Source organism: Buteo buteo, chromosome 7, assembly GCF_964188355.1.
Source record: "Buteo buteo chromosome 7, bButBut1.hap1.1, whole genome shotgun sequence".
In the NCBI taxonomy this organism is placed as follows: Eukaryota; Metazoa; Chordata; class Aves; order Accipitriformes; family Accipitridae; genus Buteo; species Buteo buteo.
In genome coordinates this window covers 30372439-30389207 of record NC_134177.1, presented here as the reverse complement: position 1 = coordinate 30389207, position 16769 = coordinate 30372439, and the positions used below count along the sequence as shown (strand labels likewise).

The 16769-nt window shown below is 42.1% G+C and overlaps 1 protein-coding gene across 11 annotated transcripts in view; it reads left to right on the top strand.

The window, feature by feature from the left end:
* Positions 1-3909: 3909 nt before the first annotated feature.
* The window catches only part of GIGYF2 (GRB10 interacting GYF protein 2), a 77989-nt gene continuing 65129 nt past the window's right edge, over positions 3910-16769 (top strand). For 10 of the 11 annotated variants that reach the window (XM_075032095.1, XM_075032090.1, XM_075032094.1 and 7 more), the window contains exons 1-2: positions 3910-4005; positions 16511-16590. In XM_075032095.1, the coding sequence (XP_074888196.1) occupies positions 16550-16590 (41 nt within the window). In that variant the 5' untranslated portion in view covers positions 3910-4005; positions 16511-16549. Of the gene's footprint in view, positions 4006-5055; positions 5083-16510; positions 16591-16769 lie in introns of all 11 variants that reach the window. The other variant, XM_075032087.1, reaches the window with a different exon arrangement.

Here is a 16769-nt window from a genome sequence, read left to right as displayed (position 1 = left end):
TCAGCTAGATTTCCCTTTGCATTTCTTCTTTCTGCCTTTATAGAAGGGAGAAAAAGAAACATATGTGGACATATGAAAATATGTCTAAGCATCTTGTTTCTGCTGTTGCTGATCTGCTAAGGCCAGGCAGGGCCAGTTTGGCGGGGGGGCTCAGGAGGAGGTTTAACCATACATCATTTTGGGTACGAGCCAGTGATAAAATGGAAGATGTAAATATTTTATCCAGTGCAGCTCTGCTCTGTACATTGTCGGCAGTCAATGCATTCGCTGTGTGTCTGTGAGCCCTTGGGACTCAGGGGTCAGGTAAAATCAGAGTGAAGTTCCTTAGTCTCCATTTCCACAGGAAAATTGCAACACTGCAGCTCTTGATTTTCTTTTTTCTTTCTTCTCCACAGCATAGCAAGCACTGCTGACTCGTGCTGCTTTGCATGTGCAGCTGGGTGAGCACCCTGGGGCAGGAGGAGGAGAGGGTGGAAAAAGGGCTTCCAGTGGTTTTAATAGATTTGAGTCAACTCCAGCTGACAAGTTTCAATAAGGAAATGAGCAGTGCGTCTGTGGTAGCTTTGTTCAGTTCAATTAGGTTTTGTTAGTTGGGGCCTTTATTCTGTGCAGTGAACAGTAAGTGCTTTTGGATGTACATTTATTTTGAAGTTGCAGCAATGTGCGTTTTGAAATTAGCTTTGCAAAAATTGACATTGGTAAACTGCTTTCTAAATTGTTCTGTTTCGCTGGCAACTATTGGACTGAATAGCAATGTCATTAGGTTATGCAGAAGTACTAAACAGACATTGTCTAGCTAGTCTCCCATCTAATACTTACTGGCTGACAATACGTCATTGTATTTACCCATAATTAATATATCACAACTGTTGATGCTCTGGCCTCCTTTTATGCCTGATGTCACCGCAGGTGGCTCTTAAAGGTCCTGGCAATCCCAACTCTCTTTACGGATATCTGCTGGTACATCAATACCGGACTCGCACTGCTGATGTGCTCCAAGTCACTCTAAGTCTGTTTGTGATGGCAAGTAGAGAAGTTTGATGAAAAACCTGTTGTGTTTATGGGTCTCTCCCAGAATGGATAAAGATTTGCCTCAAGTCACTCATCTCCTCCAACGGGAACTCCCTGGAGGGTTTTTGTTTAAAGTTTCCCAGAGTAGGAGATGTATAGTAGAGGAGTCACTAGCACTTCAGCCTGCACCGAGGATGGGTTCAGCCTGTCTGGATACTCGGATCAGATCGGAGTGTGTTTCTCAATGATGCTTCTGTTACAGCAGCCACTGTCACTAGCCGCAGGGGACAGTGTGTGATGGCAGAAAGACTTGCCTACAAAGCTCAGTGTAAACACAGGAGAGAAAGGGAAACTGTTATGATCAGGTTCTTCCTGGCTTGGGGCTCAGGTTTTATCTGTGAGGATTAAGGTGACCAAATCAAATTTTAACCTTATGGGAGCATCCAAATAAATCCCTTGCAAGATGGATTGGAGTAACCGGAGTGCTTTATTGTTGCCTTTCAAACTCAGCTTGCCACATGTGGGAAAGACATGTTAAAATAATTGGGCGTTTCAGAAGTAGCAGTGTATTTGTGGTAGTCTGTCTTTCAGCATAAGCCATCTGAGGTGACAGATGCATTGAAGTGACTGCCTTTAAAAACTACAGTTGGATGTTCACCTGCCTGCCTTGTCTGTTGTTTTTATTATTTTTAGGGATGTGACAAATGAGGACATGGAAAACAGAGGCTGCCAAGAAGACATTGACCCTTCTCAGACAAAATCCCTGATATTTGACAAACAGGGGAGCCACTTTTCCAAATGACAAAAAGTGGGGGTGGTGAAAGGAAACATAACAGATTCTGCCACATCTTCTGGGCTGCTTTGTGACCATTATTTACCATTTCAAAGCTGTTCTCCAGGTTTGTAGCTCCACTACTGTACCATGCTGAGGGAAGCAGGCTCTCGCTTCCAAGTCAGGATGGGTGAAAACAATGGGTCAATAGGGAAGGTTTTTAGTTTGTTAGGGATGCCACTTCCCTGTGCGTGGATTTTTAATAGTGAGGATGAATTGGCACTGTAATCCAGGGCTCTCAAATACATCATGCCCTTGGTACCCAGACCAGCTGCTGGGGTGATTTCACACCTACACAGTATCAGCTAAAGTCCTGGAATTGAACCATGCAGGAATTTAACTGCACAGGTACAGTCTTGAGTTTTTATTACAGTCTCCATGTTCTGCTTGAATGAGTGTTGTGGAGGATTTTAGATGCATCTGCTATTACCAAAAAAAAAAGTAACCTGATTTTCCTTGAGGTATTTAAAAAAAAATGGCCAAGTTCTGCAGATGAGGCATGTTTCAGACACACCTCTTCTTGAATTTTTTGTCTCAATAATATCATGTTTGTGCGAACTGGGATAAAAAAATTTCCACAAGTGCTAAACTTCTCCCATCTCAGATACAGCTTGTCTTGGAGCATGTGCAAGTATCTTTGAGTGCTCAAACTCACATTTGATAAGTAGCATAACAAGGCACAGCCAATTCTGCAGTCAAGTTGGAAGTTCTCACTGACAGCTTGCAACTCAGGGCTGCCTCTCCCTCCCCATACTCTTATTAGTATTGGCTTAAGCTGTGTGACAACAACCAGGGGGATCAAATGCAGCTTATCAGAGACCAGCCCTTTGCTAGAGAGCTTTGCTTTTACACACCAGCCTCCTACAGGAGAAATTTCATTCTAAGATTTTTGGGTGAAGTAGTCTTATGTTGCTCTCAGCTAAAAATAAGCCCCAAGAATTACGAGCTTTCAACCCATTAGTTCAGAAGAATCACTTGTGTTCACTGTTGCACTGTTTTTGGCCGGGGTTCAGTGCACAATGACAAGTATTTATTCACCTAGAAGAGGAGGGAGAAAGCTTCATGGACTGTGGCTGAAATCGTGATTGGATTGAAATTGTTTCAGCTGAAAATGGTTATACCTTCAATAGCACTTAACAGCCAAGAGCAGTTTTTTAGGCTGAAGGAAGCACATGGGGCTATTCTGCATCATGTACTAATATAAGTTTTAGGACTAAAAATAAACCACTATTTTTAGCTGAAAAACGTTTGCTGTGAGCTCCCTGATTTTTCCATCAGTAAATCTGGAGTCAAAATATGTACCACCTAATGCCCTTCCCCTGTAAGCAGCAGGGGCCTCCTCCCAGGCTGTCTCTCCCACAGCAGCACACCCGCAGGCCTGATCCCCGTGGCACGCGTCCTGCCCTCCGCACCTGCACACCGCCTGTGCTTAAAACCTCCTCACTGCTCACTTAAGGCAGTTCCTTGTGGCCTTTCAGTGCCACCAGTAAAGCGGAATTACCTACGCGTAACCTACAAGGAGGGAAAGGGGAAGGCTGCGGGTGATAACGGGTGTCCCCCGGGGAGCTCAGGCAGCGGCCGAGCAAGTAATTTACCTCAGCGGCCCAGGCCCCGGCACCGAATGGCCGCGTTGCGCCTGGCGCTGTGAGGCCTGCTCACGGCAGGAGGCTGACGCGGTAATTTAATTGTCGGGGGGGGGGGGCTCAGGCTGAGGGCCACCCGGTGCTCCGGCAGAGGCGGCGGGGCAGCAGGCGCAGCGGGCCCGGAAGGGGGAAGCAACCGGTTCCCCCTCCCCCCCCCCCCCCCCGCCTCCCCGGTACCGCAGCACCCCCACCTTCCCACAGGGCTGTGCGGGGGAGGGGCTGCAGCTGGCGCGTGCTTCCGGCAGGGGGCGCCCGCGCTCCCACGGCGGGGAGGGGGGGACATGCGCGCGCAGCTGCTGGGGGACCGCCTCCTCCCTGCCTGTGCGCGCGGCGCCGTCTCGTCACGCGGGCGGTGCCTGCGGGGCAGGGGGAGTACCGTCGCTCATCCGGGTCCCGCAGCGGAGGCAGGGGGCGGGGCCTGCTTTCACGTGACGTTGCGTGGCGGCGCAACCGCCATCTTGTGTTGTTGGGGCTGAGGAGTCGCTGTAGCCGTGAGGGACTCTCCGTCCGGGAGCGCAGGTAACGCCGTCCCGCCGGCTCCCTGCCCCCGCCACCGTTTTGGCCGTCTCCGTCGCCTCCCCGCTGTCGCGCTCCCGCCGCCGCCGCGCTCCCCGCCTGCGGGAGCGGGCCTAGGCCGCGCGCCGAGCACCGGCCTTGCCGGTGGCTCCTGTCCGCCGCGGGTGCCGCAGCCCCGAGGCGCCCTGCGGCCTACCGGGAGGCGAGGCCGTCCCGGCCCGGCGGCGAGGGACGCGCCCGAAGGGCCTCCCCTGCGTTCCCGGCGATGCGCTTTTGCAGGGTTTGTGGGGCCTGGCCCCGCTCGGGGGTGCGGGCCTTGCCCTCCCCATGCGGCTCCTTGGCAGCAGGTCCCGGCGGGGGGAGACGGTGCCTGTCAGGCGACGGCGGGGCGCCCGGGGCTCCTCAGGCCCTCCGGGGCTGGCAGCGGCGTCCCCGGTGCCCTCTCTCCTCACAGTAACCCTTGTGAACTCGCTCGTCCCCTGCTAGCCCGGTGAGAGTGGGCCTGTGTTCCGGCAGCGCCACGGGCAGGTGCGCCCTCGTTGAAGGCTGTGTGTGTGCCCCGCGGCGAGCACGCCCAGTCCTGTCAGGTTACACAGGCTTGAGAAAGGAGGGAGCTTGTCGAGCACTCGAGCCTTCCCCCCCCCACCCCCAGGCAGCAGGGTGTTTGGAGCAGCAATGACCAGCAGAGTTTGACTGGAGAGGCCTTGGCACGTTGAAGAGAACATCGATCAGGATTGTGTGCGTTTGGTATTGATCCAAGACAAGTAGTTTCAGTGTCAACAAAGCAGTCTTCACTCTTTCAACTCTGTGTAATTGCACTTTGAAGTGGAACAAGTTGTAGGCCGAAAGGAGATGTTGCCAAGTAGCACTTCGGAATAAAACCTACATTTTCCCCAGTAACCTTCAGCTCAGTGTTTTTGGTTTTCTGCTGTAATTGTTTACCTCTTAATTCTTAAGTGTCTGTTTTCTTGGGTGGGAGGGGAAGAAACTTCTGAATTCTGATTATGTTTTTCTGTCTAACTTCTTGCTGCTCATTCTGTTTTCTTGCTTCAGGAGCTGACTTGGGCAAGTTCCTGGAAAGTACGTGTGACTTTTTTTTTTTCCTTTTCCCATAACTCTGCTGGTTGCTTCTGTTCTTAAGAAACTTTTTAATAAACACATATTAATTTGCTGCTTTGTGAGTAGAACATTTCATAGATGCACAGTGTGGTAATTGGGAACCTTTGTAAACAAAATGGGTTGCAGTTGTTATCAACAAAAGCTTTGTTCTGGTATTTTTGAGCTCTGTTATTGGTTGTTGGCTCCAGTAGTTATTAAGAACTTTAGTATTACGAGGTATTGGTATCTTGGCTGTTCACTTGAATAGACATCCTTTGAACAGTTAGCTGATGCTGAGGTAAAAATGTGTGCCCTAATCAGTCCTGAGGGTATCAACAGAAATGTTGGAGTGTCCATTGCTCCTTCTGCACCCCCTTCACTCTCCAGGCTCACATAGCTATACAGGTTAACTCTTGTCAGTAGTCATGTGTGTCTGTGTTAATTTCTCACTGAATGTGTGATTAAAAAACCCCAAAAGATTCTGTCTAATAGTTAACTATATTAAAAAGAAGGTAGAGATTTATCCATGAAAGTCGAATGGCACTTACAGCAAGATCCGCTTCTTGTGTTGAGACTTTGATAGCCACTTTCCATATCTGACAATAGTGTATATAAAGACTAGGTTTTCTTAATGATTTTAAGAGGTGTTCAGGCTCTCCCAGTCCCTGGATACGTGAACATGCATGGGGGTACCTGGTCACTGCATTTCTTTTAGGACATTTTCTGAATGGTTCTTCAGCCTGTCTTTTAAAGCAAGAGCTTAGCACTTAAAATGCAAAGTAGTCATGTTGCAGTGATGACTTTTTTCACAGGGTGCTTACGAAAATAATTTGGTATCACAGTAAAAACTTGGATTCTTGCAGATCCTCTTTTCATGTTGATTTTAAGAGGACTGTAAAATATCCTCAGATACTCCTATTAGTGTTTTTTTCTTGCCTTCCTAAAACATACAGTAAATGAAAAATCTGATCTTTATGCTGATGTAAGTGAAAGAAATGCTTGTAAATAGAGAGTTGAGGGCTTTGCAACTTAATTTTTCCAAATGTTTTACTCCTTTATTGAGGAAAAGATTTTTTTTGTGTAAGGAGACTGTAAAGAAGGTTTGTTTGTTTGTTTTTTTTTTAAGGAATTTAGACTAAGCACCATTGCATCTCTACTCTTATGCTTGCTGTCTCCTAAGGCCAGTTGTCAAAGTGGAGTTCAATCATAAACTGGAGTTTCTTATACCTGAATGTAAGAAAAAAGTTGGTAGCTCTTTTAAGATATATAGATACTTCATTTAAAAACAAACTAGATGTCAAAGTCATATGGAATATCTCATGTGGGCAGCTGACTGGCTGAAGAGGTGGTTTGCTGAAAGATGTCTCTGCTGAAAGATCTTTCTATTTAAGCATACAAGGGAAACATCAGTTCACAGTAATTGATGAAGATGAGCTAGGCACCTGGACCATGGTCTTTTCCTTCCCCTCTGCCCCCTCCTTTAAAGTAGTTCAGGCTTCCAGCTCTTCAGATATTTTTTTTTTGTTTGAAATGCCAAGAATATGAAATTTGATTCTGTCTACTTTTGTCTGATCTTGTAAATTCAAGTACCTGTCTAATGTATGTTTCTTATTCTTCCATTAAGGTCTTAAAAATTCCTTCTTAGGGCTTTTTAAGGTATGATGTTAAATCTTCTCATAGTCCGATTTAGAAAAAAATTCCTCTTCTGGCATTTTTTTCCTCATCTTTCTGTTTGGTGTCTGTCCCGTCCCCCGTCATCGTCCCCCCCCACCCCAGCTTCTGCTCAAAGATGAGTGGAGATAAGCTATATTTAATTCATGATTATAGATAGACAGAGCTAAGGGGCAGAGCAATAAAATTTCTGCTCACAAATGTAAAAGCACAGGCCTGATCTGCTTTGTCCTTCATCCATAGCTTGTTAGAGATACATAGGATGCTTTGGTAAGGAGAAGCCCATCGCTTTGTTACTGAAAAAGCAATTGTGTTGAAAGGGACTCTGTTTCTTTGTGTGGTTTTCTCATCAATTTATTTTAATTCATTGAGTGATATTTGAAAACCTAGGTGTGTGAAATGCTGCAGGGGGGTTGGTATTTGCTTTTATAGGAACAAAGTCAGTTTTCAGCCTTAGTCTCTCCTTTCCTCTCTTTCAGTCCTGAACATTTTTTGGGTGCACAAATCATCTGGCTTGAAAATTGTCAGAACTGAGAAAACTTAGCAAGTTTGCTTAAGGCGTATGTAAGTTATGGATGGAACTAAGAAGAATTAAGTGCTTTTTCAATTACAAGGTCTATACAACATTGGCCCTCTTGTGGTTGTTGGGAGTATATATGTGCTTGTATGTATATAACCATGTAGTTCATCATAGTGATGTTTAATACCATTATTTTTTCATCTTTAGCTCAGGTGGTAGTGGGGGATTGTAGCAGACAGAGGTGTTTACATTGCTTTGTTAGTAGCTGAGACGGACACATTTTGTAATCAACAGACACTGAGGCAACTTCTCTTTTTTGCAGAGGGAGGGCTCTCAGTCCATTCTCTCTAAAGGTGGTGAAACATTCCTTGAATATAGAAACTGTAGCGATGGCTTGATGTCTCTGCTGGAAACCAGGCTGCCATTAAAATTTTTATGTCCCCTTGCTCCCCCCCCCCCCCCCTTTTTTTTTATGGGAAGGATACACAGAATTGCTTTGATGCATCTGAGGTTTTTGGCAAGTGTGAAATCCAGGTGTGTTTTCAGGAGTAAGCCTCTCCTGTAGTGCTTAAAGCTTGTAATATTTAGAAGCTGGATATGTATATGTAGACCTCAGGACTGTGGAGAAAAGCAGAAGGTATACCAGGAGCTCCATAGAGGTAGTAGAGTCTATAGGTCAATGAGAGATTTTGATGGACATTTAGAACATTTGTCTTGAAATACTGCCTTGTTGACAATATCTTTTGGATGACTTACTATTTTTTGATTCCTTCAGCTAATTATTAAAGTTGCCCATCATGATTTTCTATCTTTTTGGCCGTATGTTTTAAAAAACCTAAGCAAATAAGAAAGAATGATTACTTCAGTGGTGGCTCTTGGATATGTAATTTGTCATTATAAACAGATAAACGAGCTTATGTATAACATGTTAGGAAAATAAACCAGTTAGAAAAATATTTTTGTATGTTAAATAGTTGTTATTACAGTGAAAGTAAGCATGATGCATTACACTGTGAAGGTAATGTTTTGTTACTGGGTATTTGGTCCTTTTCAGTAGAGAAATACTTCTTTCAGGTTGTGGTTACTATGATTTTTTTTTTTACCTCCTGTCACTGACAACAAATTTAAGTACGTTGCATACTGTTGATAGTATTTTATGATAAAGACACTGGTTTGTGTGACTGGGAGATTCAGAGGCTATAGATGTCCATGTGTAGATCAGATTGGGTAAAAGCAGATTTGTGGTCTGTGTGTTGTGGCATGTCAGTTCAGATTGGAAAAAAACAGAAGGAAAAGATGCATTTTGTACACTGTGAAAATTACTTTAGGTGAAGTTTTACCATGATGAATGGTTAGCTGAATTTATGTAACTTCATACTTAGAGTCAGAATGTCATGTGGCAAGGAGTTGGTATGACTGGCAAGTAATGGATGTATGAACTGCCTTTTTTTTTTTTTTTTTTTGAGCCATGTATGGTAGAATCTGAGGATGATTTGGATTGGAAGAGACCAGCCTTTGGTGGTTGTCTGCTCCAGCCACCTGCTTGAAGCGGGGCTGATGTCAGTGTTAGACTGAGTAATGTGTGTGATAGAAAGTCAGTGAGGCTGATCATGGAAGTAGCATATGGCAGGGTTTTTAAGTAAAAGCGTCTAATAACTTGATTTAATAAATTGGAGGCTTACTTCAACTACCATTAAAACTAGTGGAAGCTTTTACATTAGGCTTAGTTAATGCTGAATCAATCATCTGTATATGTAACTTTATGTTATAGTAAGCTTTAAGAGTACTAAGGCAGGATCAGGATAATATCACAAGTCAGTTTACATAGATCAAAACAAGTGAATATCTTTAGCGATATTAACATAAAGAGAAGAAAAGTGATAAGCTATTGAAGTGTTGTAATTCAGATGTAGTAACAAGTTACCTTCTGACTTCCTGGTTGATGAACACGTGCAATCTGATACACTAATTCTCTCTGTTAGGACTTTTAATTAGATGCTTTCTTACTGTCGAATGTTTGTTTCCTGAAGTATAGGATGTCTCAGAACTGCATGAGTAGGAAACCTTAGAAAAGGGTGGAGGGAGAGAATTTTTACAAGCCAAAGAAGGTGCTTATGTAAATGACGTTTAAAAACAAAACCAAAAAAACCCCACAAGACCCTAGATCTGTTAATTCAATGAATGTTTTCAGTGAATGTAGTCTGAAGCTTTGTTCTGCCACTTTGAATATATGTATGGGCTGTACAATGTGTGACGAATAGGAGAGAGGTGCTGCAGTGTGGTTTTGGTTGCATTCCTGTAGTCTGGCAACTGGCTGCATTGAGGAGCAGGTAGACAGGCTCAGCATCTTCATCTGTAATATTTTGTGGAATGGCACAGACTAAATATTTACCTACCAGCAGATTGTCGATGTATAAGGTAGACAGATGTGGAAGTGATTTTCAGCTGGAAAACAAGAGTGCTGGTAGGTTTTTGGGACAGGATTTGGAATGAGAAGTCGTTTGCATTCTAGCCAGTGGCAGGGCCAAGGGTGTGGTCCCCTGACTGCTTGGAGCTTAATCCCTGGTGTCTGCCTTTGGCTGGAAGCCTTGTGAGAAAGGTGGAGGTCACACTGCTTTCTGGTGGAAAAACTGGGAAAAGCTTTCACATTCATTTGTATTCAGGTGAAGCAAGAAGTGGATAGCTCTCTAACCTACCTCTAACCACCAAGTTCACAGTAGTCGGTAGAAAAGGAGGAAAATCTCTGGAATTGTGATATTTAATGTTCCTTTATTTATCTTGGATTTTGTTAGGTGTGCAGGTCTCTTTAGTCTCTCTTGTTACCCTATCCTAGAAGAGCTTCAGTGCCTACTTGTGTTTGTCACTCTTGACTGTGGTGCAACATGTTGCAAGCTGCAGCACTTCATGAAGCTTTAAATGGATCTGTGTGAAGTAAGCAGAGGGTGGTCGGTTTGGTCCTGCCATTTTAGAATGTCATGGACAATTTTTGACCAGAAACTACTGAGATATTGAAACACTTTTGCAATGATTTGAGACAGGCAGGTTATAAGACTTTAGGAGATCTAAAAATGTAACTGTAGTAATAGAGGTGTGGTTTCTGGAGAAGTGGATGGTTTAGACATTGTTCCCTTAGGAAAAACTTCCTCTTGGTGTGTGGGTAGATAGGCCTTGAAAAATTCACCACCTTTACCAGGATAAAGGCTTGGTAAGCATGAAGGGACTACTGTGGCTCATCTGGCATCTTGTGTAATGTGACTAATGGATTTTTTTTTTCTGATTAATTTTCTGTTTGAACTAGAACATACTTTTTAGAAAATCATTTAGTGTTGACCTGAAAACAACTTACTCTGTTGTTTATCTCTGAATTTCTTGCTTCAGTCCCTTCACTGAATAAATGTGCGTCTTCAGCCTTTTTTACCTGCATAATCATTTACAGACTGAGCAAGATACTTAAATTTTTCTCAAAGCTCAATAAATACAGCTTTGGTGTGTTTTTTTTTCCCTTGCTGTAAGGCGTATCTGTCATGTTCTATCAATTTTCGAACACCTGATTTATCAGCTTTATTGCCTTATGGACAACAGAACAGGACACTGTATCCCTGCAGTGATAAAATCCACTCTATATTTACTCTATATGTCCTTATTTCTATATTCAGTGTTTTCTGTTAGCTGTTCTTGTCAATGTTGTATCATAAGTTCCTCTTCGGCTGATTAATGTCATAAATCTCAGATTGGTTTCAGGACTGTCTTTTTCCAGAATAGTCTTGCATTTGTTGTATATCACCAATGTTTTCTGCTTGTGAGTCTTTTGATTGTATGCTTGGCCTTATTAAAGGCATCCTGCTATACTGGACTGAGTAATTGAATAACTCATAATGGTATTATTGATGATGTGTCATTGCCATTATTTACCATTTCCATGTTTGTCATCCTCAGGTTTTAGAAGTTATGTGGGTCACTGTTACAGATTCTATAGAAGTAGAGGATAGCTTCTTACCTTTTACTATGTTTTGATAAAGTTTTGCCTTCTGAGATGGGTTTTTGTAGATTTTTTAGAAGAGAAGGTTAAAAGAGAAAATAGGTTGTGATGATTTGAGACTTTTCATGTGGTTCTGAATGATTTTGTCCTTTTTAGCATTCTACTTAATCAAAATGTCCTGCAGAAGTTAAAATTTATTTCACCTACTTGCTTGAGCAATGAAATTTCTACTCTTACAAAAGTATACTTTGATTGAATGTCTTCCATAAATCTGTGTTGGCTGGCCTTAATTATGTCAGTGTCCTTTAATCAGTGTTGTCTACTTCAACCAATGATTAATATCAAAGACACTGGTTAGTATAGCCACCTGAGTCATCCTGCTTACTGCTGTACTTAAAAGGTAGCTTGCATACAATCTGCATCATCTTTAATATTTCAAGAATTAGAGAAAATCAGCATTAATTATTCAGTCAACCTGTTAATTTTTTTAAAAATGCAGTTAGTGGTACTGAAATTAACTAGCTCTAGTAGCTGCTTGTGGAATGTTTTCTTGCTTGTGGAAGGTGAAGTTTTATCTTCTTGATGTAATGTTGCTGTTGCATGATGGAGCACTGCTGTTAAATTCCTGTTCCAAGGAATTGAGTTCTCCTTAAATAAACTTGCACTTAAATCTGCTTGAGTTAGATTTCTGTTGTGTTCTTTGGTTCTTAATTTTCAGCCAATTTCTAGGTTAAAAAGGCTGTTTCAAACCAACAGTAGCAACAGAACTACCTTGAAAGGAAAGGGTACTTTTTTTAAACATCTCTGATCAAATAGTAGACCATTTCAAAATAAAATAGCTGTGTATAGGAAGGATCAGTGTTATATCTTTTTTCCAAGGTTTACATTTCCAAAGTTAATAAAAAACCGAAGCAAGCGGCAGTGTCAAAGCTATAAATTGCAGTGACAGCCCAAATATTTAAATTTTTGTTGTCTGTAGGAGAGATTAGATGGGCAGACCTGAATGCAGTCATTGCCTAGACTCAGCTTGGGACACTAAGAATCAGTTTCTCTCTCTCCAAAACAGCAAAACACCTTGGTGAGACAGATTGCCATGTGGTACAAGCTGGCAAAATTCTATAATGGGAATGTAGTAGTTTAACATTGCCTGAAAATCTTAACTCAAGTGCCCATGAGTAAGGGACAGACCTTAAAATGGCAATTTAATGTAAATCCTGAGGTTGAGCAAAGTCTGGAAAACATGGCAGTTTAGATCTTTCAAAGTCTCTGAAAAACAGCTTTTTGCCTAGATATTTACTAGATAGCTATATGTTTTAAAAGACCAGAGCTTGTGGCCAAAATGTGCCACAGCAATTATAGACCTTTAGATTTTTTTCAACTGAAATGTCATCTTACACACTTTAACACGCCAATCTAGCTGGTAGAATCAAGTTCTGACCTGTGTCTGAAGCAGATGTTTCTGAGAGCTTCAATTGATTTGTTGGGTACTAAATAGCAAGCTTGAAAAATAGTTTAAAAAAACACGAGCTTGGTAAGACAACCGTTGTACCTAAAGCAAACCAATAAAATAAGGTTAATGTTGCTGATAGCAACTTCTGTACATATAATATTACCTGTTAATTGTGAGTGAAAGCCACTTAAAGGCTTAATGTTATTGGATTGCATTTTGTGTCTTCTCGGAGGATGGACTTCTGAATTCCAAAGTACTAAGCTGCTGACAAAATAGAAAGGATGTTTTTTCCCTTGCCAGTCTGCAGGTTAATGGTGAGGTTGATGTGTTTTCTTCTCTTTTCAGTCCCACATGCTGATAGCAGGCTGGTGGCTGCAGTACCACACCAGGAAAATGAGTCCCAGTTCCAGTTTGTGAAGTAGTTCCATTTTTCCCTAAATATGCAGGAAAACTGCAACTGTTTGTAGGGTTGCACTGGCACCTTGATCAAGGATTGACCTGATTTGAAGAAAACCTTGGAGAAAAAGTTCCCCTTTGAAGGAGTGGTGGGAAGTCCTCAGGTGACATACTTGCCCAAGCAGTGGTGCTGACTGGACCTTAGCAAAATACGGTCTCAGCTCCTTGTTTCAACTTGAGGCTGTCCCTGTGTGCTCTTTGCCCATATAAAACCTGTGGCTGTGCAGATTCCTCAGTCAACAGCCATGAATGAGTAGAAAATATTGATTTACAAAACTCTAGCAGTTCAGAAAGGGGCTTGTTCCTCCATCGAATTATATCAAGGAGGAAATGTGTTAAGTGTATATTATTTTTGTGATTTGCCATCCTTGATTAATAAGGAGGAAGCATAAATAAAAAAGACCAAAATTAACATTTTAATTATTAATATTGAAGTTTAGAGCCTAAGAAACATATCTAGATAATAAAGATCTGATAAATTTGTGCCTTTTCCTTGGCCAAAATAGTTAAATTCATGACCTGATTGTTCACTCCCTTTTCTTAATTCCTCACCCTTTTTCTTGTTCCACCCTGACTCTTTCCTCTCATGATGCAAGTGTTGTGTGGTCCACCCCAACTTGCCTTTCCAGTTAGTACAGCGTCTCCTTTGCACACTGACCATGTGTGTTGTGCAGTCCCTGTCAGAGGTTCCTCTCCAGTTTGGCTTCTGTGCCCTCACCTTTTGGCTGCTGCTTAGTGAACCAGCCTAAGCGGCGCATGGTTTTTGCTTTCCTGATCTTGTCTGCTCTGACATGGCTAAGGGTACTCCTCTTGCGTGCTTGCTTAGCTTTCTTGAGTCTCTTTGTTCCTCTGCTCCCCTCCTTCCAAATCATTACTTGTTTCCTGAGTGCCTCCTTTCCAAGGGTTTTCTCTCAGCTTTGCCTGTAATTTCTTTTTCATATATGTTTTATTTCTGGGTTATGTTGCCTATTAGAGTAAATTCAGCTCTTACACCTACTCAAATCATCTGCAGATCTGTCTTTTATTCTGGTTTTTTTTTTTCCTGTTCAGCTACAATTTCATCCACTTAGAGGTGTCTTGCTTTCAATTCAGAATTCATACAGTCAGAACTTCTGGGGAGGAAGTAACTTATCTGAATGCAATACAGAAGAGGAAGCCAGCAAAGAGTTCCCAAAACAAAGTGTGGTGGCCAAAACGAGGGACAGGGAAAGCCATTTTGCAGCTCAGTGGGATGAGATTAGTAGGCCTTGAGTATGGTTGTAGGTACTAAAGTGCTTAGGAGTCTAGTAGAGAGAGGACACAGTACCCTCAATTTTTGGGAAGTAAACCCAGAGGCTGAAGATGGTGGGGCCCAGTGGGTCCAAAACTAGTGAACTGCTCAATCCTAACTGGATTTTAGTGCTTTATCCTTGGATCTGATGCTGTTCAGCTGTGTTTTCATTGCAGTTTAGCATTCAGTGCCGGTCTTTTTGGTATTCCTAAGCTAGCTTTGATGTTAGGAGCTAAAGATCCCAGGTTCCCTGGTGATCCACATGGGTTGATCTGAAAGCTCTCCCTGCTACACCTCCCCAGCAGGATTACAGGCATTGCAGGAAGCAAATGGACAGCCATCCAATTAAGGTTACTAGGAATTGTGTTAGAGGCTTGTCTCTGCCCAAGTGTGCAAGATGGTTTGCTTGATTGGCCCCATGGTATTTTCACATGTGGCTGCTCTATGTCTTCTTTAGGTACCTAATCTTATATTTTGATTGGCAGAATGATGAATGGATATACTGTGAACATTCTAATGAGCTGTCAGCTGCTTCAAAAAGGCAACCCAAATCAGACCAAAATAATCTCTAACTAGGCCTGTGAGAATAGCTGGATATTTTTGTATTAGTTTCTGGTGCATGTAGTGAGATAATCCCATTTCGGTATATAGTGTTAAATAAGTTAATATGGTGTGTAGTAGAAATATGTGAGCTGAGCATTGGTTGGCAGGTTTAGGCTGCAGGGAATTCTACAACTATTTGTGCTCTTATGCCTGAAAGATTTGGGTAAAATCTGCTCAAGCAATTTAGCGTGAGTTTTTTTGGCATTTTATGGCTTTCAGGCTGTTGATTTATTATTTTTTTTACTTTCGTATCATTACTTCAGTAGCATGTATATAAGAAAAAAATCTTTATGTTGTTTGGTTTTGTCATCTTTTTTTGCCAGTAACTAATGCCCTTTCCACTTCTATCTTGACATGTTTTGTTTTTCTTTTCCATCACCTTTCCATGCAAAGTATAGTTTATCAAAAGACAAACTTATGAAGCTTCTTATTTAGTCCTTGGGCCTGTTAAGGAACAGAGTTCTGATATGGCAAAGCTCCCTCCCTACCATCTGTCTTTATGGGTTCTTGAAGTCTAATCAACCAGTTTCTGTAGGTAATGATAGAAATCCTTTTTCGTTTGGGCTTTGGCTACAGTGTTTTTGATTTTTGAAAACCCCAAACCCCTTCCTCTGTAGATTTGGATTTTGCTGTTGCTGGAAGGATAGAGGAGCTGTGTTTTCTTACTGCAAAAGACACTTCTCCAGAACTGCCTGGGCTGAACTTGGCTCTGAGAAAGAAAACTTCATAGCCTTCCCTTAGTCTTGTTCTTTCCCTCTAACACTCTTGCTGTATAGGAACTTGACCTGACCTTCACTAGTGTCTGCAGGACCTTGGCTAATAGGAATGAAAATAGCTGAAGTCTTAATTTGTGCATTTTTTTCTTAATAAAACCAAGAATGAGAGAAGTACTGTCATCTGCCTGCACATTTAGGAGAATGTCACAGCAATGGATGTACTGAACCTTTAGAAGGCTGGTTTTTCAAGAATGAGCAGTGGAAATTTCTTGAATACTCTGCCACTCAACTGGCAAATCTTTCTTGCTGCACTTCTAGTGGTGGTTTTTTTTTTTTATCCTCTTGAAATTGTCAGGAAGCTGCAATTCTGTTAATTAAGCATTACTGTTCTTACAGAAAAGGATTATGCATCAAATTCTCTGTGTGTGGTTGTCTTGCGGTAATCACTGATTTGAAAAGGGACTGTTTGTGCAAGTTGTTTCTTCAGACACCCAGATCCAGTGTCCTGTTTGAGCTGTTAAAAGAGGAATTTAGGGAAGAGATCTTGATGCAGTTACTCCTATGTTAGTAAATTAATCTGTGTTGGAGAGCTGAAATGGGTTCCTTGGAGAAAAAAAAAAAAATTTCCACGTAGTTAATTTGTTTTCACTTCTTTGCATGACCAGAGTGCTTTTGTATTGTGAAGAAATTTATGAAGAACTGTATTAATCCAGTTGTTTTCACAGTAAACATTGTTATTTTTCAGGTTCACGCTTTTTAAAAAAGAGGAATAGAACAGGAAAAAATGGCAGCAGAAACTCAGACACTTAACTTTGGGCCTGAATGGTAAGTTTTTTTCTGGAACCTTGTCTAAAATTTTAAAAGAACGTTATGAATTTCTGTCCTTAGGGACTGAATTGATTATAAGGCTGAATGGGATATAATGTCTTTGTTGCTCCATTCTGCTTCACCTCAGTCGGTGGCTTGTGACTGAAAGCAAGATTATAAAATTAGTCTTCACTTTG